General features: G+C 47.8%; 1 protein-coding gene across 1 annotated transcript in view; it reads right to left on the bottom strand.

Annotated features, from left to right (window-relative positions):
* The window catches only part of CHRNA7 (cholinergic receptor nicotinic alpha 7 subunit), a 103,346-nt gene that overhangs the window by 40,284 nt on the left and 41,115 nt on the right, over positions 1 to 21,947 (bottom strand). Inside the window, exon 4 of the mRNA XM_037000694.2 lies at positions 8,993 to 9,102. Coding sequence (XP_036856589.1) covers positions 8,993 to 9,102 — 110 coding nt within the window. The remainder of the gene's footprint in view (positions 1 to 8,992; positions 9,103 to 21,947) is intronic.

Raw genomic sequence — 21,947 nt, 5'->3', positions numbered from 1 at the left:
TGGGATTTGAAGCTGTCCATGGGCTATGTGCCACACTAACTGTGGGGGATAAAAGATGTGAATAGAATATGGTCCCTCTACCAGAGACCACAGGCCAGGGGGGAGGAACGAGTATCAAACTTGGATCTATCACATGACCTGCAGCTTAGAAGCACGAGGTCCTCTGAGGCACCAAGCAGCCTAAGGAAGGCGACTGTGCGGGGGGTCAGGGGGCAAAGCCCCAGAGGAGGGGCCAGGCTGGACTAATCTGCATTCCTTAGACTATCGCTCATCCTGACGCTATTATCTATTTTTTATCCTTTCCCTTGACTTATAAGTAAATGCTTTTAGGGTCATGTGATGCAGCATTCAACTTCTTTCCAATATTATCTCCCACCACGCCTCTCAGAGCCGCATGCTAAGGCCAAATTAGTGTTTTCCCATGAGAATGCCCTACCTTGCTGCCCCCATGCCTTTGTTCTACTATGCTCTCCATGAAGCCACTTGTCCCAAAGTAAGGGGACCATGTAAGTTACTGTCTACACTGAGTCACTCTTAGAAGTGAAAAAGGTCGCATCAAAACTAGGACAACATTCCCCGTCCAGGACTGTCCAAGACAGCTCAACGTGGCCACCCTGGAACAAACAACTAACTACGCCCCTCCTCCTGCTGGGTGAGGACCTCCCTCTTCCATATCTTTGTAAGACACCTCATTTTCTGCTCTGTAAGATGATCTCTGGAGCCCTTGTCTTACACCCATGAAAGTGTCAAATATTGGGAAAAGTCAAAAGGTTTAGGGTCCAGGCCCTGGTTCTCTGTGAACAAGCCATTTAATCTCAGAAACAGTTTCCTCAATTGTGAACCAGGGATGGTAACTCCCAAGTCATGGAGTCTAATCAGATGAGACCACCCAGGGTAAAGTGATTTGTTCCTGATTGTGGATGCCTGGAGGGCATTCCTCTTAGATGCATAGCATCTCACACACAGCAGCAGAAAATTCTCCCGAGCCAAACTGACATCAGCTGTGCCAGGCCCATGGCCCTGCCCACTGGTACAAGCCTTGGCTTTCCCTGGGGCACATTCAGCTTGGGCCCCGCTCCCTAAATTGCTAGGTCCTGAGGGCTTGAGGGTGGGGGTAGGGAGAAGTCAAGTACCGTTTCCCTTCTGATGTGTCTCTTCCCTGAGTCACAAATTGCAAAATGCTCCTCCAAACAGAAGGCACTGAGGACAGCTCTGGTGAGGACAGTGGGAATTCACAGGGGCCCCCACAGCAGGCTGAGGGAGGGTCAGGGTGGAGCTTGGCCCCCACCCTGTGCTGCCCTCAGGCGGCTCATGATGATGGCTGAACCTCCCATCGAACTCCCATCTCACATATTTATTACACAGACCCTTACAGTCATGTTCGTTCTGTCTGATGCCACTAAAATCAATAAGCTCATCTCCAAAAGCTACGCTCTTAGGTTCAATCAGTCTCCTGGGCCTTGAGGGTGTGGGGTGGGGGCTGCTCTGTGGACTGGCCCTGTGCCATAGGCAGGAAGCCTGGGCCATCTGGATGCAAAGCCGTCCCCAGAAAACTGCTCGCTGCAGCACCTGGCTCTCTGTTTGAAATTCTGCTCAAACCCTCAAACAGTAGTTTGTATCTTGTCATTCTTCGCTGGCTGGCAAGGGATTTGGTCAAACTAAAGTTGGATGCTGGATGCTGAGGAAAGATCATCAAGAAGACATAGTATGGAAATCCCGTAGCAGCCCTGAAATGCAGGAGAAACAGGCCTACCTGTTCAAGAATGAAAGACAAAGGGTGGAGGCAGCGAGGCCCAGAGAATGTCTGGAAGCAGAGCCAACTCAGAAGGAGGGAGAGAGGAAGCATTTTGCTTTGTCTAACTTACAGGAAAATATAACACAAGAGCTCTTAAAGCATGCCCAGAGGCAGCCCAGCCTGAGGCATATCACTCTGGAGTCAGGCACATTCTGCTGAGTGACCTTGGGCAAGTGTCTGAACCTCTCTGAGCACTAGTTTCCTGCCTTGAGAAATGGGGCTGCTAAGACTAACTTTGGAGCCTTTGCAGAAAGACTCTAACCAAGCAGGGCAGCTGGAGATCTGCTGGGGACAATCCTCGTTGGGCGGTCCAGATGGGCTGGGCTCCCTGTGGGCCTGAGGCCAACAAGCATCTGGGCTCACAGTGGCTGAGGGACAACACACTTCACGTCTTTCCCTAATGGGGGAACTTTGAAAGCTGGGAGAAGTAAAAAGTTGAAAGGAAGTCAGAAGGAAAATATAAGTATTTTGATAATTATTCAGAGCAAAAAAGAAACCAGATTCTAGAAAAGGGCTTGAGAGCCTCTTCCATCTGACTTACAGGAAAGCCAAGACCTCCAAGACTTCAGCCAATCCTACCATTTCTCTGACGCTCTCCCCAGACATAGTCCAGCCACACCTGTCCTTCCTGTCTCTAGGAAAGACCCAAATGACAGGTTCCTGCTTCACAGTGGTCAAAAAAAGATAAATTTTTAAAAGATAAAAAATTATGACACATGCATAAATATAAAATGAACATGTGTCAGAGATTGTATTTAAGTCATTAATTACTGGGGGAACGAGCACGGTGTTAAAAACCGAGGCCGAGGAGCATCTGAAGAGCAGACACATACACAAACAGGAATGCTCGGTCAGGTCTGTTAACAGGAATCAGTATGACAGACAAAATCCATTTTGCTTCTCTACGGACACGAAGCATTTGCATCACTATCAGATTTTTTAGAACTGAAAGGGAATTCAAAGTCCACAGCAGACAGAGTCCACTACAGCACAGGATTACCTGGAAACTGCAAGTGACGGCACACAGCGTGTCGGGATACCTGTCGCCTCTATCTTCTTTGCCACTTTTCCTTTGTTTTTATTTTGGGAGGGGTGGGGGTGGGCAGGGGTTTCAATGTTTTTCACACCCTTTCCTGATAGGCCTTGTGCACCTGTTCTTTGCCTCAAAAACATTTACCTCCCTGAGGTGGTAGGATTGATCCCCGACTCCCTCCACTTCTACTAGTCTCTTGCCCTGCCTCTGGTCCTTGAGCTTGCCATGTGCTCCCCCGCCGTACTTTCCCTGGAGCCCTACTACCTGCTCTCCCCTCTTCTCTCCTCTCTCTCTCCCTTTCTCTGGAGGGCAGGGATTTTTGCCTGGCTTGATCGCTGCTGTGGTCTCAGATCCTAGAGCAGTGTGTGGAAACAGCAGGTAAGCCTTCACTAAATATTGGTTGAATGAATCAACAAATCAAAAACATACACCATGGGTGGCAAGGGGGATAAAGGGGGGGTTTGGATGGATAGTCCAGAGGATGATTTCAGAGATGCAAACACAGGTTGGCTAGTTCCCCTTACTTCTTGAGAACAGGCTACTGCTCCACCCTCTTCCCATTGCACCTTATTTACAGAGCCTTCTCCAGATGCGGCCTGAATATTTGACGGTGCAGATGCTGTAACAGCACATCCTAACGCCTCCTTCTGCGAGGTCCAAGCTGCAAAATTACCTTTGCTCAACTAGAGATTCCTGCCATGTCCAAGAGCTGCTACTGATGTCCTTTAAGTGACAGCCATTCCATCCAACCCCATCCCTGCCACAACCACATTATGGGGCTTTAAGCACCAACTGGTTAACCTTATTCAGCAGCCATTAACAGTGAACAACACTGAATCTCAGAGACCCACTCCCCAGGATCCCTGTCCACACGTGGACCGATGTGATACCACGATAAACCTGTGCAGCCCATGGTGGAGCAGCTGCCACTCAGAAGGATGCAGATCCAGGCTCTTCTGTTACCTGCCAGCTGCCTGCTTCCTCTGCTTTGGCTGACTAGCCCCCCGAGCCTGGGACGCTCTCCCTTCCACTCCCATCACTGCTGTCCTCCCCTCCAGGTGTTGGGATTGGACCGCCAATCAGGCCAAGTTGAAGAACTTGAGGTGCGACTCATCTGCGCTGCAGATGGCCATGTCAACAGCCTCTCTTCCCATGCCCAAGGCCCGGGCAGCTGCCTACTCCCAGCATCCACAGCCCTGCTCGAGGCTGGAGGCTCTCAGAGCACACGTGGTCCATAAGCAGAGCTGGTGCAAGAAGCTGACACCCTGGAGCAGCCTTCGGCCTCTGACGGAAGGCAGCTGGCAGGTGGACACCCCAAGCGGTCCTGGGGGAATGAGCCAGGCCCACGGTAGGAGCCTGCTTTTAAATGTATCTTATGTCGGCTTCCCCCCCTCCTTTTCTTCCTTCCTCTCCCAAATAAACTATAAGCACTGAAATCCTTGTCCTGGGCTGACTTCTGGGGGAACCTAAGCTACTAGGAAGGAAATAAATTCTATTTCACTGGCCACTCATTGATAGGCACAGTCCTGAGCCCTCACAGGCTGGATCGCACTCCACCCAGGTGTGTCCTGCATCCATCACCACTAGCCACAGGGGCTGAAACTGTGGCAGGAAGAGGGCGCAGCCAGGGCGTCGCAGTCTCTGAGCCAGACAAGCTCTGGAGACATGCAAATGCAGTTTTGCACAGGCTGGAAGAAAGGGATGGTGGATAACTCATGCTATCCTAAAAATACTCGGCCAACAAACACATCTTCAAATACACTCCTCAACAAAGGTGCAGTTACTGTTACAGGATTTTTGGACTGAGTAGCTGAAGAATGGAGCAGCCAGAGGCCAAGACAACTGCCTGAAGCTGCCTAGAGCAGGGGTGGCCGAGACAGCGCTTGGGGTTCAGGTTTTCTTCTGCAAGCTGACTACTGCAATACAACTGAGGCCTTTCACTGGGTCCAAAGGGGAAAATCGTGACAACCCCTCCATAATTGCTACTCACTTTGAGCAAAACTGTGCTCAGAAAAATCCTTGAGCTGCAGGTTTAAAGTAAAGCAGATTGAAGCAACCAGGCAAGCAGCGGGATCAGCGCCCCTCCTCTCTGAGTGACCTGGCCAGCTAGCTGGCAACGCTGTAACTTGTCCACCAATCCCTCACGGAAATAAAGAGCCCATCCGAGAAATGATGCAGAGATGGCTGTTCTGCAAGACCCAGCCTCTTCCGCGTACAGAAAATGTGTTATTTCTCAAAAACCATTAGTGGCTCACATTTGACTCCAATATCAAAGTGGAATAGAGCCAGGAAATGTGAAGGGCATGTTTGCGATGCTTCCCCTCACCTGAATCAGTGCTCCTTTCGAAACCATGGCTTACACAGAACGATGGCATGTCCCCCTCCTTAAGGAGAAGCCTGCCACCGAACACACAGCCTAACGAATCATCACATGAGCCTACTGAGAGAACGTGTCATCAGAGTGCCCCGAAGCAGGTGCGGAGTATTAAGCTCAATGTCTCGAAATCCCAAACAACAGAATATCAGAAGGTCAGGATCTTTTTAAATTCAAGCCCGTTTTTGCTACTTCCTGTGTCAATTTGTGGACTCAGTCACAGTTTCATGTGATCCGGGTGGCCAGAGTAACTTCTTTCCTTTTCTCCCCTCTTGCTTTTCAGAGCAACACCAGGGTCACATGGGCCGTACTCTTTGCCCCTCCTCCTAGTCCCTGCATCCTCCTCCCCTCCTTTCATCCCCTCTGTGCACAAATATCTATTAAGCACTCTTTGGGCACCCAGGAGAGGTAGCAGAGCCTAGGTACTACAGGGTACCGCAATCTCTTTCTCAGAGAGCACGTGACAGAGAGAAGCATCCGGGACTCAGTGGGGACAGGAATGGACCTGAGCTCTGAGGGATGAGAGAAGGTGAACATTTCATGCCAAGAGGGAAGCTGTGTAAATGTCCTGTGGTGGGAAAGAGCCAGGACACATCAGTGAGCTGAAGAGAAAACATCTAGTTGGCTGCAGGTGTACGAGGAGTCTGTATTCCAATATGCACCGGACGGCAGAGGGAAGCCAGTGGACGGAGGCAGGGGATGAGGTCACTTTGTGTTGGGAAGCTGTCTCTGCTTGCCTACTCATGCTGCCCCCTCCTTCTGGCCCTTACAGGGTGCACTTGGCTGAGGGCTCCTTCCAGCCAGCACCTTCATTTTCCCCCAAGCCTTTAATCTAACCTTCCTGCTCCCCCACTTTCCTTTCTCAGCATGGAATAGCTAGTCTCCACAGAGCATGCATTCATTCCCTCCCTCCCCACATGCCCTGGATAGAAGGGGCTGATTTCTCCTCCCCGGATCTGGGGTGGGCCCACCTCCTCCAACCAACAGAAGGTGGTGAATGAGCTGTTCTGGGATCCTACGCTCAGTGCCTAAGGGGCCTGGCAGCCCCACACCCTTCCTCCTGGGTGCACCCAGCCACCACACTGAGGGATGCCCACTCCACGTGGAAAAGGCTCACAGAGGAAGCCAAGGTGGCACAAGTGACAGTGCCACCAGCTCCCACTAACAGCCACAATCACCGCCAGCTGTGGGGGTACACCTCTCCACACTCCAGCTTATCTGAGCCCCAGCCTACCACCTTCCACCAACATCTCACAAAATAGATGAGCAGCCATATGGGCCCAGTCAGCCCACAGACAAGAAATAATAATGCATTTCTTCTTTTTTTTAAAGCCAGCAAATTCAAGTTAGTTTGTTATGCAGCAAAAGATAACTGATACTGTGTTTATGAATGGCTTAAATATCTTCCATAATCTACTTGTTCCACACTGGGCTCATGTGGACATGCAAGCCATATATTTAGCAGTTACTTCAGAAAGGATAGCCTGTATCTCTTAGCCTCTACAAATTCCATGATGGAAACTGGAGGACGGGGCCTATAGGCCTATGCGGAGGAGAGGAAAGAGGAAGATGGTTATTTAGCATACAAGGGGAAACATGGGAAGAAAGGGGTGCTGGGACCACCAGTTAGGTCAGACACGGGGGGTGGAGGGTTCTTCCTGTGAGCCTGGCCCCTGGTAACATCTGTCAGGCAGAGACTGCTATATCCTTGCTCCCTGAAATTCTGTTAAATATAGAATACTTGCTAACTCTTCATTAGCCAGAACATTAGAATCATCAAACATTTTATTTATTGGGATTTAAAGTTCTACATGTAAGCCATCAGAACTATCTAGTCTCATTATTAAGATTCTACCGTATCATAATATTTATTTTTGATTTCAGATGAAAAAACTGGATTGGGAACAATGAAAAAACATCACTGACATTTCTTTTTAAATCATCAGACTATCTGATCTTGGCAGAAATCCTCATTATCATACCTGTAAACACATAACTGCCATTACTTCAGGTTTACCCTTTGCCAAGTACCACTCCAAGCACAGAGCATACATCTTTAGCGTTATCCTTCCAAACTCTGGGAAGTTGGCGTTTCCCCCACTCTGCAAAGAAGAAGCTGGGACTTAACGGTTATAGACAGAGTAAGTATTATGGCTGAGCTTTGCAGCCAGACTCGTTCAATCCTAACCCTTTGTCTTTAAGTACCCAACTACAGTGGCCTACTATGGGCTGAATTATGCCCCCGAATTCATATGCTGAGGTCTTATTTGCTATGTACATCAGAATGTGACTGTATTTGAAGATCAAGCCTTTAAAGAGGTAACTAAGTTAAAATGAGGTCATCAGAGTGGACCCTAATCCAATATGACTACTGTCCTTACTAGAGGTGATTAGGATACAGACCCACACAGAGGGAAGACCCTGAGAGGACATGGGGAGAAGATGGCCGACTGGGAGCCAGGGAGGGGCCTCAGGACAAAGCAACCCTGCTAACACCTTGATCTTGGACTTCCAGCCTCCAAGAGAACATAAATATCTGTGAGAAAATAAATCTCTGCTGTTTAAGTCACCCTGTCTCAGGAATGTTGTTATGGCGGCCCCTGGAAACTAAGACAAGCCCCCAGGAAACAGATGACCCAGAGACCAGGCCCAAGACTTCATGTGCTCCACCTGCTCAGTAGGGGACACGTGCTCTCACTTGGGACATGTTTCAAAGCCAAGTTTGCTGAACTAACTTAAACTATAGACTGGCAACAAACCAGGAAGGGATATTCTTCTACTGATTCAAATGAAATAGGATCACCAGTAAGAAAGATAGAGAAAGCATCAAAAGTTGATACAAGAAATGGAATCACCCAGCCTTCTGGAAGCAGCCAGTGTAGGACTAACGCATCAGCTGATCCAGGTGCTGGGGGGACGCTGTGCGACCACCGAGGGCTGGGGCTGATGGCTGCTCCGTTTCCTGACTCAGGAAGGCACAGGGCTGCCTTCTTGTTCAGGTGGAGCCAAAGGCGGCAGTCATCACTAGGAGATCTCTTGCTTTTATATCAAGCTTATTATCACATTCTAGACATTACTGAGAAGAGATGTTCTGGATCCCCTTATTTGACTATGTAGTTTAGCACAGGATTTCAGTGCTTCTAGAAATTTACCCTGCCTGGATACTTGCCTCCTGGGCATCTGGTCTGCAAATCAGAGTGCCTTGGATTACAGATGAATCCCTCATTTCCTGACCTCAGGAGGAAGACTACTAGAACTTGATGGCTATTCATCTTTCTTCTGTTGGGTATAAACCTGCATTACAAGCTTCTGAGTCCAGCTAGAGGTGACAGTCCTCATGCACTCAGCTATCTCTGCAGCAGGACTCTCCCATTGCACAGTGGGGAATGCATCAAATGAGGACCTGCGTGCAGTCGACTCCAGTCATGCATTCTACAGACCACCAACTTCTCATGTTGTGACCATAACTATTCAGGGACAGGGGTAGTGCCACCTGTAAAAATGCCTCGGCATCAATATGCACAAAAAATTTGCATGCCTATAGTGCACAGCTCTATGGTACAGCCATCTTACACAGAATATTGGGAGACATGAGCCTGTACTCCATGGCAGACAAGGAGAGGGAGACAGAGCTGCTTTCTGAAGGCCTGGACCAGTTACAAACCTTGGTGGGGAGCAACAGTCCCCAGTTATAGATGACGTATCTGGTATGTCTATAAAATACTCATACACACGATTGTTAAATGTATGCAAGAATAAAATCGTTTTTCCTTTTGTCTCATGTGCTTACCTGTTATAAAGAAGAATGTCTGGCTTCCAAATCTGGCCATCTGGGAAACGAACAGTCTGCACACCAGGATAGTCTGACATATTCCATTGTAAATAATGATCTGTCCAAGACTGACACACACAGACAATGACATTAGTGGTGCATTGTTTCCTTGCCTACTATTATTTCTTGTAAGAGATTATTAGGTAAATTCAAAGCAGAAAGAGTTCCAGATATCAATTTACATAATTGTATTGCTATCTATAAAATATAAGGAAACTGGGAATTAAAATAAACCCTTCCAAGTTGACCATGAATAGCATAAAAATCACATTTAAGACTCTGCTGTCACAATGACCACATTCAAATAGCAGCATTAAAGTTAATTCCAGTCTACTGCATGCCCTGAGCCTTCTCTTCCCACAAATGGGTTTTTGTAGCCAAATGGGTAACTGTTCAGCTTTCAAAGTTTTCCACTGAAAGAACATTTGGGAAAATAAATTCACTCATTTCAATTGTAACAAGAACAAGGCTGGAAAAAATGTAGAGTATTTACTTCCATGAAATAACTTGGTGCAGCTGCAGAGGAACCTCTTTGGGAACTTCTAAGGACATGTTTTTGGACTTGAATTCTTATTTTCATTCCAGAACAGTACTTCTGATCTCAGAACCCCAAAATGCATACACTTGACCTTGGCGGTACAATGCTGGATCAGAACACAAAGGTGCAGGGGAGGACTCAGGAAACAGTCATAAACACGTGAATACAGGGGGCACCTCCTCAGGGCCAGGCCCTAAGTGGGTTCCTAAGGGACTTTTGCCCAAGGAAGACCCATGCCTGGGGTCTTCTGTCCCAGGATCACAGACACCCGCCCTACCTGAGCTCCACCAGCTCTGTAAAGACTGTCAGGTAGGCTCCTGCCTTGCTGCAGCTTCTATTCAACTGGCACCACCCAGCTAGGGGCGCACAGCTGGCAGGTGTGGGCTCAGCAGCCCCCACAAGTGTGCCACACTCAAGGCAGACCCCAGGAAAGGCTCCCATTCCGTATCCAGTCCCCCTGGGACCACCTGTGCTCTGGAGCTCTGACTTTCTCAGATGTAGAAAGGCATGTGCAGCAACACCCCCAGCCAGGACCAGGCCATCTCCCCATAACCAAACACGTTATTATTTCTGCACAAAACATACATATTTATACTGTGAGACATAGAAATGCCTCCATCGTACATCAGATTCAGTTGATTTTAGACCCAATAAGTATATGCAAAGTTAGCAATAACAACATCAAGGAGGGAAAAGAAAAACTTTCATTTTCAGAGTTGTTGAGATTTGGGAAATGCAGACAAGGGGCTACAGGCCTAGACCTACTGAGAATGGCAACAGGGTCAAAGGACGTGTCCCGGAGATGCCACCATCTTCTGAAAAGGACAGGCAGGCCTTCAGAAAGCCATCCCAATTCTGGGACTGTCTGAAGTCACAGAAGAGAGAATATCCAGTTGAGTAATGTCATTTTATAGCCACAGACCTCTGAGAATGAGTAGTATTAATCTGGGGCATTTAGTCAGAGTCCCAGCAGCTGATGTTTCTAATTAGATATGTGTGTCCAGGGGAGGAGAGTGGAGGGCAGCACCCAAACAGGGCCAGTTTTGTTCAAGTCATTTTGCAGGAGTGCCTGGGCACCAGCCAAAGTATTTGCCCATCTGCTCCACCTCTATACCATGTGCCTCAAACTCCCTTCTTTTCTCTCCCTTGTTCTGGGCATAGAGCCCCTTTATACCTGTGCTTTCCTTGTCATCATCTTCTGTCTCACCTGGGATGCTTCTCTGGGCTGGGAACTTTCCTGTCACTGTCACTGTATCACTTACCATCACCAAGCTGGTCAGGGTCCCTGGGCTCCCAGAACTGCCGCTCAAGGCATGTGTGGTAGGCAAGTGCCCACACCTGTTGCCTGCTGACGTGATGGGCAGAGCAGGAAATGGGAGCTCATGGCTGGTCGGTCCTACACCTCTTCCAGTGGACATGATGTCTGAGCTGCAGGACGCACCACAGCACTGTCACATCTGCTCCTGTCTCCCACCTCATGTTCTTACTCAGCGGCATGTGCCCTGGGGGTGTGTATCATAACCATTTTGTTTGCTCAGTGTTGTGCATACAACTTGTTTGCCACAATCCAGGGATGCCAGCATGATTACTAACCCTATTCACAAGAGGAGGCTGGGGCATGAGAAGTGACACCTTCTCAATCACCGGGTCAGGACTCAAACCGCATCATTTGATGTCAAGCAGTGCAACCCTTGGGCTCTGCACTGCTGGTTCTTCCAATCCAATCTCTGCACCGGCGGACTTCCCGCCACAACAGTGTGGGCTGAAGGTGCTGCCTAGCTGCTCACATCACTCTCCCGTACTCCAAACCCAAGCTGGGCCTCCTCACCCACTCAGCCCCAGGGAAGAATCGGGGGCTACAGGGAGCTCTACCATCAGACTGACCTAGATTTGCACCAAGCCTCTGGCAGAGACAAGCTGTGTGAGTTCAAGCAGGCAAATCACCCTCTCTGAGCTGCAGTTTCTTGTAGGCAGGAAGAAAGGAGATAGTGTGTGTGGCAACAGGTAAAAGTCACGTGGCCCTGGTAAGTGTGTGATAAGTGATAGTTTTTTAAAAAGTGTGTGGTGGAGGGATTCCTCTATTTCACAAAATCCTGCAGGACATGAGGGCTGTAATAATGGAGATGCAGCCAAAGGTGAAGAGTGAGTGCCAGGCTGGTGCTGGAAGCTGCAGCGGGCACCTCGGAGCTCTGTGGTCTTGGGGAGGGAACAGAGCTCATGAGCTGAGCCCATGGGTTTCCATGGAGATGTCTGAAGAATGATGTGGAAAAGGGCCTGGAAACAATCAAATTCCAGAAAGAGGTTTTCTATCCTCTCAAAGTATTCACTTCCCACTTTTATAGCAAGTCCCTGGAAGGCTGAGGCTCAGGGCAAAATCTTCCTTCAGAGGGTACCTGGGTTCATACTGGGTACCTGAAAATGAACATCAGCCTAGAAACTCCAATACTCCCACATCATCTAGAAGAGTCTGTGATTTTCCTTATCTTCTTATTTCTGTGTGACCCCTTCTCATTAAATCTTCAAAGTATGATGGTATGGGGTCATTAAGAGGACACACAGGGAGGAAGGGGCCCTAATCTAAATGTACCATTAGAATTCATTCTTCTATGGGTCTGAGAAGTGGCTCCATTAGAATGTGCCTTGAGGCCACAGGAAACTGTGTGTTAAATGTGTGTGCATGCACAAGCATGGAGGTATTTATAGGAGGAGAGCTTGAGAGAAAAAGTTTTCTGTTAAAAAAATAATACATTACGGTATAATAAGAAATGTATTTGGTCTTTGTCCCACACTCCTGGCAGAGGGTTCTTAAAACCTTTGGAATTTCCTGAGAATAAGAGAATTTTGTATTCATAAAGAGCCATTTTGAGCCCACCTAATGTTATTCTAGTAAGATGAGGGGACTTAGGGTGGGGACCATAGGTGCCTGTGGTGCCAGCACAAAGATCAACCCTGAGACTAGCAGGTGGGCACTTTTAGCCCCACCCTACCCCCTATATCCAGGGAAAGCAAGGGGCTGGAGATCAGGCTATAAAAGCTCTTGAACAACAAGGTTCAGAGAGCTCCCATAGCTGGTGAGCAAAACCAGGTTCAAGGAAGGGGAAGCCCACAGAGGGCATGGAAGCTAAGTGCCCGCCTGCCCTCCTACTTTGCCTTATGTATCTCTTCCATTCAGCTGTCCTGGGCTGTATCTCTTATAATGAACTGGTAAATGTAAGTATTTTCTTGAGTTCTGTAAGTTGTCCTAGAAAATCACTGAACCCGAGAGTAGGTAGTGGGAAGCTCCAAATGTGACCTCAGCTGGATGGAAGTGTGGGTAGCCTGCGCACCCGTGTGCACCTGGCCTCAGGTGTGCAGGCAGTTTTACCGCACTGAGCTCTTAACTTGTGGGATCCAACACTAATTCCATGCAGATGGTGTCAGAAGAGAACTGAAACTATTTTGATCTTTGAGGAAGAAAGTCGGTCTCCCCCTACCGTTGCCCCCAACAAAGTGGGACCTAATGACTGAAACATCACCTTTGACTATGGGTTGATATGAGCCATGCCCCCGGCTGGCTTACCTATGAGCATAATGTGTGACATTTCTATGTGTTAAAGTTCGAAGTGACCAAAAAACACCAACATTGAAAAGGTAAACATTTTAGAAATCAATATGGTTTATCATCAAACATTCCACAATGTGAATGCCATCAGTTCCAGAATTAGCATTAGGAGGTAAAAAATAGAGAATCAACAAAAGTACGTGAAACCTAAAGCCAGAAGAATCCCAGAATTCCTAAATAAGAGAAAACAGATTTCTTTAAAAATGAATGCAAGTCTCTAGATGGCTCAACTGAAATGCATTCTGTCATTTCTTCTCATAGATTAAATTAAATTATACCTGACAGGCCTCCCAAACTGATAAAACTAATCTCCAGAGAAAATACACCTACCACTTCCTCCTAGGAATAAGAAAAACTAAATAGATCAGCAACTTTCTCCTCCTTCAGGTTAACTAAATAACCAGAAAGTTCTACAAAATTAAGGGTAAATGAGAGGAAGGAAAATAAAATCAACTATAGGTCACAGATTATTTTTTCTTTTTCTTGTTTTACTTTCTTCTCTCTTCTGTTTTGAATGTATAGAAAACCTATCATTTGCAGAATATCGACCTCAGGGTTTAAACACCCTGGAGGAAAGATTATGTTGATTCAGATTTTCCACAACAGCAATTCAGCAACATGAAACTGTGTGAGAGAAAAACCAATCACTAAAAGCAATTTCCTCAACTCTCTGTTCCCCTCCTGTGCACGTTTCTGCCCTCCCTCGGGACTCTGGCCCTCTAAGCCTTCACTATTGAGCTTCACTTGATGTATCTGCCCATCATCCAGGCTTGGTGAGGTCAGGCTGGTCACCGGTTGGAGAACACGAAAAGCAGGAATCAAGGCGGTAGTTGTTTTATAAATGACCCCAGGGCAGCTTCCAGGACTGTTCTGCTGACACCTGAACCCCCCATGTCCATGCTGCAGCCCCAGTAGGAACACAAAGGCCTTTCAGAGGGAGACCTTAGGCACAGGAGAGGTTTCTATTAGATACTATTAAGGTCCATTCTAAACCCAAGATACTCATGATTCGTTAAAATTCAGTCAGGAGCCAGCGTTCTAACTGCTACAGGAGCTACAGGTGCCACTTTCCAGATAAACGTGTCACCCAGCTTAATAAGGACACATGCTATAAAGGCACCCAGCATGTTTTCCATATGGTGGGATCCTGGAAACAAGTATGAATTAACGATGCAACATCTAGACATTCCAATGCACCCAGATTATCACACTGACAAGAGTCTGTGCCATTCTTTCTCTCCCATCCATTTCTGTAAAGCAGAGAATTCTCCCTCTAATGAACTCCACTGTCCACACCACCAGCCTGCCTCCTGCCATAGCTCTAGGGGGTCACTTGATCCTGATAGTTTTGCCAGAGTGTAAATTGCACAGCCTGATTATAAATGACTTAAAAGAAGAAACTGGGTCTCATTGGTCTCTGGGGTCCTGTGCACATGACTTGGTTCAATGCCTCCCACATAACAGCTCTTGAAAAGACTAGCTGAGTAGGGAAATGAGATAAAAGGCGGGTTTCTAACAAATGAAGCCTCAGCCATTTCTCCAAGCATAAGTCTTAATTAGAAATAAGCTGTGCTTGAAAAATATTTAGAGGTCTCTGGTGACATCCTCCAAAGCTAGGCTGTTTATTTATGCAGTTCAACGAATTCAATGCAGTGAGTTAATCCACTTATATTTTTCCTGGAAACCAACATCCTTTTAAAAGAAATTGCCAAATCAATTATGTTGCTGAAGATAACTGAAGGCTAAGAAATGTAGGCACCAGGAAGACAGACCTGTGACCTAACATGCAGTGAGCATATTAGGTGTTTCTATCTATATAAGCAAAATATCAATGGCAGCTTTGCATCTCAGAAGGATGGGAAATGTCTGATTTTATGTAGCAAAAAAGTATTTACATCTTCCCCCAGAATTCCCCTTACACTACAGTGCTCAAATGTCATTTGGGAGTTGACTTTATTTTGTATCACAGTATCTTAGCCCCTCCTAAGCTCACCTTGAGCTTTTTGTTTCATTCATTTGCTCTACAAGTTATTCAGTGCCTGTAGTGGACCACAAGCTGGGCACAGAGAGCAAACAAATGGAAGGGGAGTCCTGCCCTTCTTGCCCACACATGCTAATTGCAGGGAGGGAGGCTCAGAGCCAGTGAACAAGTGAACAGTACCACGGATGCCACATGGTGACAAGCGCTTTGGAAGCAACACGAAGCAGGGAGTCATGGGCTGCATGTGGTGTCCCCTGAACTTCCTATGTTACAGCCCCACATCCCATGTGATGGATTTGGAGGTGGGTCCTTTGGAAATGGAGTAGGTCATGAAGGTGGGGCCCTCCTGAAAGGGATTAGTACCCTGATTAAGAAGAAGCCAGAGAACTCACTCACTCTCTTTCCACCACATGAGGACACAAGAAAAGGCGGCTGTCTGCAAGCCAGGAGAGGGCCCTCAACAAACCCAACCATGACAACACCAGGGCCTTGGACTTCTAGCCTTCAGAGCCGTGAGAAATAGATTTGTTGTTGACAAGCCACCCAGTTTATGGCATTTTTGCTATAGCAGACTCAGAGACAAGAGACAAGGTAAAGAGAACAGCACGGACTGGGGAACTGAAGGAAGGTACGGGATAGGACCTAGGAACTCAGGAAGACCTCGCTGAAAAGACGAGTTCTAGGAAGAGAACAGTAATAAGAGAGGGAGAAAATCGAGTGACTCTTGGGGAAAGAGCCTTCCAGGAAGGGTGAGCAAGTAAAAGGCCTGAGGTGGGCATGGGCTTGGGTGATGTGTGTGGGACATCACACGGGAAGGGGGCCGAGCAAGGCGGAGTGGCCTGGAGGGGTTGGGAAGCAAGCAGGGGCCAGGCAGGCAGGGAGTCAAAGGCCACCTCAAGGGCTTCTTCCGATCACTGTTGAGTGTCTCAGGAGCCCCTGGTGGGATCTGGGCTAAGGAGGCTCGGCCTGCACCTTCATCTTATCCTGGTAGGATCACACTGACCGCTACGCAGAGAACAGACACAGTGAGGGGAGACGAGGGCTCCAACAGGAAGTCTGGTGAGGAGGCTCTGTAGTAACCCAGGTGAGAGGTGATGCTGGTTTAGACCAGGGTGGAAGCAGTGGGGTTGGTGTGCAGTTGGTTTGAATCTGGATCTATTCGAGGGCAGAGCTGCTCATTTGCTGCTAGAACAGATGTGGGTGTGAAAGACAAGGGCAGAGTGTGCGCCTGAGGCTGTGGATCTGAGCAAATGGACTCACAGAGTGGCCAAATATCCAGCTGGAGGAGGCTGTGGAGGGGTCAAGGGTGACAAGGAGAGGACGGAATGGTCTGGATCCCACTGGGTTTAGGAGCCTATTGGGCACCCACGTAGAGACACTGGGGAGGCAGTGGGGTGAGTGCTGATAACTTAACAGTGCCCGAAGCCAGGATACTGGGTCTTCCAACTCCTGGGACAACGGATGGCTGGAAAGAGATGAAGAGGCGGCAGAAGGGACTCAGGAGTCACTAAGGAGTTAGGAGGAGCCTGAGGAGAGGTACCCAGATGCAAGGTGAAGGCTGCAAGGAACAGGGGACAATCAGCTCTACCAAAGGCTCCTGAGAGGCCCACAGAGAGGGAAAAATCAACCCCAGGAAAAACAAGAGCAATGGTTTTCTACTCCAGGTGGGGGGAGAGGAGGGAGGGGGAGGGGCAGGGATGGGAGGGTAGCAGCTCAGGGCACAAAGTATCGCCTGGAAAAGCTCTGCTTCACAGTAGGGGAGGGGCTGCAGAGCTGCAGGGCACTCCTGGCAATTCACTGACTGGTACATTTACGATTTCTGCAGTGGGTCACCTGTGGATTTTATCTGGAAAGAAAAGCAGCCCGCATGAATCCTAGGCAAAGGCTACTGGAAGCATGTGCGCAGAAGAACACCGGTGTGGGCTCTTGTATTTTGAACTTATTAAAAAATAAGCTAGATCAATGGATGAAGGTGAGACGGCCAGATATGAGATAAAGCAAGAATTGTAAAATGCCACTTACAGAATCTAAGAGGCAGGGATAATGGATGCTCACTGTAAATTCAACTTTTTGGTATGTTTGACAATTTTCATTACAATGATTGGGAAAAATCATTACTCATAGCATTGAGCAACCTGGGGGTTAAAGTGCTCACCCAAAGCCGGATGAGGGTGTAAAACTGAGGATGCAAGGGTGGGAATGGGGACAGGGCGGGACACTGCTTGGAGGAACACTGCTGTAAAGGGGAGGAGTAAGCAGGGTGTCACTGGGGAGGGTTCACGGCAGCACACATGGTTGCACACTAACAAGAACAGCCCGCTGACACTGTTTAGCTGCTGGAAACTAGAAATAACCTTGAATTCGAAAGCAAGGGTCCCAGCAGGTGCCAGAACAGGAAACCTTGCCCACTGGTGGGGACTGTCTCTGAGGGGAGCACAGATCCTGAGCCCGTGGCCAAAGGAAGGAAGCTAGAGCAGGTGGGCTCAGGGGTGAGGGCGGGCCATGTTGCTCTAAGTCCTGCAGGGGAAACTCTCAAAGGTTCTGCTTTATCCAAGTAGGTTCCACAAGGGCTCACACTCTCAGCTAAGGGCACCCCTGAGGCACGGGGCAGGTGCTTTCAGTGAATCTGTTGTCTAGCCCTCAACTACCACATGTATCATCACTAAAACCCACTGCCCCAGAGCCTGCTGGGAGTATCCTGTGCCCCATGTTTTATTCTGCCACTCCTGCCTCACTCCTGTTTTGGGACCTGGACCCAAGAAGCAAACAAAGAGTCATTTCAAAATACAGCGTCTACATGAATTACATTAAAAATTGGGCAACAAACACAAAAGCAAAAATGAACAAATGGGATTACATCAAACTAAAAAGCTTTTGTACAGCAAAGGACACCATCAGCAGAATAAAAAGGCATCCTACAGCATGGGAGAATATATTTGTAAATGATATATTCAATAAGCGGTTCACATCCAAAATATATAAAGAGCCCACATACCTCAACACCCAAAAAGCAAATAACCTGATTAAAAAATGGGCAGAGGATATGAAGAGACAATTCAGATGGCCAACAGGCACATGAAAAGATGCTCCACATTGCTAATTATCAGGGAAATGGGGAAATGTAAATTAAAAACACAAGAGATATCACCTCACACCTGCTAGGGTGGCCAACATTCAAAAGACAAGGAACAACAAATGCTGGTGAGGATGCGGAGAAAGGAGAACCCTCCTACACTGCTGGTGGGAATGTAATATGGAGGTTCCTCAAAAAACTAAAAGTAGGGGGCGGGAGCCAAGATGGCGGCGTGAGTAGAGCAGTGGAAATCTCCTCCCAAAAACACATAGAGCTATGAAAATATAACAAAGAAAAATCTTCCTAAAATAGAGACCACAGGACACAGGACAACATCCAGACCACATCCACACCTGCAAGAACCCAGCGCCTTGTGAAGGGGGTAAGATACAAGCCCCAGCCCGGCGGGACCCGAGCGCCCCTCCCCCCGGCTCCCGGCGGGTGGAGAGAAACCGGAGCAGTTTTTTTTTTTGGCGAGCGCTTTTTGGAAGCCTTAGAGGGACGGGCCCCCGTTGCTGGGGAGGCAGGGTGGCGGGACCGGTGAGGAGGTGCCTGGGAACAGCGCCGGAGGACAAAGAATATCCCGCGTTTCTCCCTGCGAGACCTGGGGGCGGGTGCCTGAGACCGGTGCCTGAGGACGGAGGAGGTCGCGCGTTTTTCCCCTTTTTTTTTTTCTCTTTTTGGTAAGCGCTTTTTGGAAGCCTTGAAGGGACGGGGACCCCAGTGCTAGGGAGGCACGGTGGCGGGACTGGTGAGCGGGTGGCTGGGACCGGCGCCTGAGGACAAAGAATATCCCCCGTTTTTCCCTGCGGGACCGGTGGGCGGGTGCCTGAGACCGGCACTTGAGGACAGAGGAAATCGCGCGTTTTTCCCCTTTTTTTTTTCTCTTTTCTGCGAGTGCTTTTTGGAAGCCTAAAAGGGACAGGGACCCCGGTGCTAGGGAGGCAGGGCGGCGGGACTGGTGAGCGGGTGCCTGGGACCGGCACCTGAGGACAAAGAATATCCCGGATTTTTCCCTGTGGGACCGGTGGGTGGGTGCCTGAGACCAGCACCTGAGGACGGAAGAAATCGCGCGTTTTTCCCCTTTTTTTTCTCTCTTTTTGCCAAGTGCTTTTTGGAAGCCTTGAAGGGACAGGGACCCCGGTGCTAGGGAGGCAGGGCGGCAGGACTGGTGAGCGGGTGCGTGGGACCAGTGCCTGAGGACAAAGAATATTGAGCGTTCCTTCCCTGCGGGACCGGTGGGTGGGTGCTTTTTGGAAGCCTTGAAAGGACAGGGACCCTGGTGCTAGGGAGACAGGGCAGCAGGACCAGTGCGCGGGTGCCTGGGACCGGCACCTGAGGAAAAAAAAAAAAATCGCGTGTTTTTTCTTTTTTTTTTCCTTTCTGTTCCCTCTCTCATTGTTGCTGTTGTTGTTTTGGTTTGGAGAGTGCTTTTTGGAAATCTTAAAGGGGCAGGACAGGTCACTTAGACCAGAAGCAGGGAATCTGGGGATCTCTGGGCACTCTAACCCCCTGGGCAGCAGGGAGCACAGAGGCCCCTTACGGAGATAAATAGTCTCCTGGCTGCTCCCCCTCTAACGGGGCTCCACCATTTTGGAGGAACAGCCCCAGCCAGGCCAAGCCCACAGCAACAGTGGAGATAAACCCCAAAGCAACTGGGCAGGAAGCAGAAGCCCTGTCTGCGCACAGCTGCCCAGCACAAGCCACTAGAGGTCGCTATTCTCCCAGGAAAAGGCTACAAACCAACAAGAAGGGAAGCTCTTCCAGCGGTCACTTGTACCAGCTCTGCAGACTATCTCTATCACCATGAAAAGGCAAAACTACAGGCAGACAAAGATCACAGAGACAACACCTGAGAAGGAGACAGACCTAACTAGTCCTCCTGAAAAAGAATTCAAAATAAAAATCATGAACATGCTGACAGAGATGCAGAAAAAAATGCAAGAGCAATGGGATGAGATGCAGAGAAAAATGCAAGAGCAGTGGGATGAGATGCAGAGAAAAATGCAAGAGCAGTGGGATGAAGTCCGGAAGGAGATCACAGATGTCAGGAAAGAGATCACAGAAGTGAAACAATCCCTGGAAGGATTTATAAGCAGAATGGATAAGATGCAAGAGGCCATTGAAGGAATAGAAGCCAGAGAACAGGAACGTATAGAAGCTGACATAGAGAGAGATAAAAGGATCTCCAGGAATGAAACAACACTAAGAGAAATATGTGACCAATACAAAAGGAAAAACATTCGTATTATAGGGATACCAGAAGAGGAAGAAAGAGGAAAAGGGATAGAAAGGGTCTTTGAAGAAATAATTGCTGAAAACTTCCCCAAACTGGGGGAGGAAATAATCGAACAGACCATGGAATTATACAGAACCCCCAACAGAAAGGATCCAAGGAGGACAACACCAAGACACATAATAATTAAAATGGCAAGGATCAAGGACAAGGAAAGAGTTTTAAAGGCAGCTAGAGAGAAAAAGGTCACCTATAAAGGAAAACCAATCAGGCTAACATCAGACTTCTCAACAGAAACCCTACAGGCCAGAAGAGAATGGCATGATATACTTAATGCAATGAAACAGAAGGGCCTTGAACCAAGGATACTGTATCCAGCACGACTATCATTTAAATATGATGGTGGGATCAAACAATTCCCAGACAAGCAAAAGCTGAGGGAATTTGCTTCCCACAAACCACCTCTACAGGGCATCCTACAGGGACTGCTCTAGATGGGAGCACCCCTAAAAAGAGCACAGAACAAAACACACAACATATGAAGAAGGGAGGAGGAGGAATAAGAAGGGAGAGAAGAAAAGACTCTCCAGACAGTGTATATAACAGCTCAATAAGCGAGCTAAGTTAGGCAGTAAGATACTAAAGAAGCTAACCTTGAACCTTTGGTAACCACGAATCTAAAGCCTGCAATGGCAATAAGTACATATCTTTCAATAGTCACCCTAAATGTAAATGGACTTAATGCACCAATCAAAAGACATAGAGTAATAGAATGGATAAAAAAGCAAGACCCATCTATATGCTGCTTACAAGAAACTCACCTTAAACCCAAAGATAAGCATAGACTAAAAGTCAAGGGATGGAAAAACATATTTCAGGCAAACAACAGTGAGAAGAAAGCAGGGGTTGCAGTACTAATATCAGACAAAATAGACTTCAAAACAAAGAAAGTAACAAGAGATAAAGAAGGCCACTACATAATGATAAAGGGCTTAGTCCAACAAGAGGATATAACCATTCTAAATATATATGCACCCAATACAGGAGCACCAGCATATGTGAAGCAAATACTAACAGAACTAAAGAGGGAAATAGACTGCAATGCATTCATTGTAGGAGACTTCAACACACCACTCACCCCAAAGGATAGATCCACCGGGCAGAAAATAAGTAAAGACACACAGGCACTGAACAACACACTAGAACAGATGGACCTAATAGACATCTATAGAACTTTACATCCAAAAGCAACAGGATATACATTCTTCTCAAGTGCACATGGAACATTCTCTAGAATAGACCACATACTAGCTCACAAAAAGAGCCTCAGTAAATTCCACAATATTGAAATTCTACCAACCAATTTTTCAGACCACAAAGGTATGAAAGTAGAAATAAATTCTACAAAGAAAACAAAAAGGCTCACAAACACATGGAGGCTTAACAACATGCTACTAAATAATCAATGGATCAATGAACAAATC

Source organism: Manis javanica, chromosome 18, assembly GCF_040802235.1.
Source record: "Manis javanica isolate MJ-LG chromosome 18, MJ_LKY, whole genome shotgun sequence".
In the NCBI taxonomy this organism is placed as follows: Eukaryota; Metazoa; Chordata; class Mammalia; order Pholidota; family Manidae; genus Manis; species Manis javanica.
Note: the sequence above shows the minus strand (reverse complement) of the source record. Positions and strands in the feature narration are given on the sequence as shown.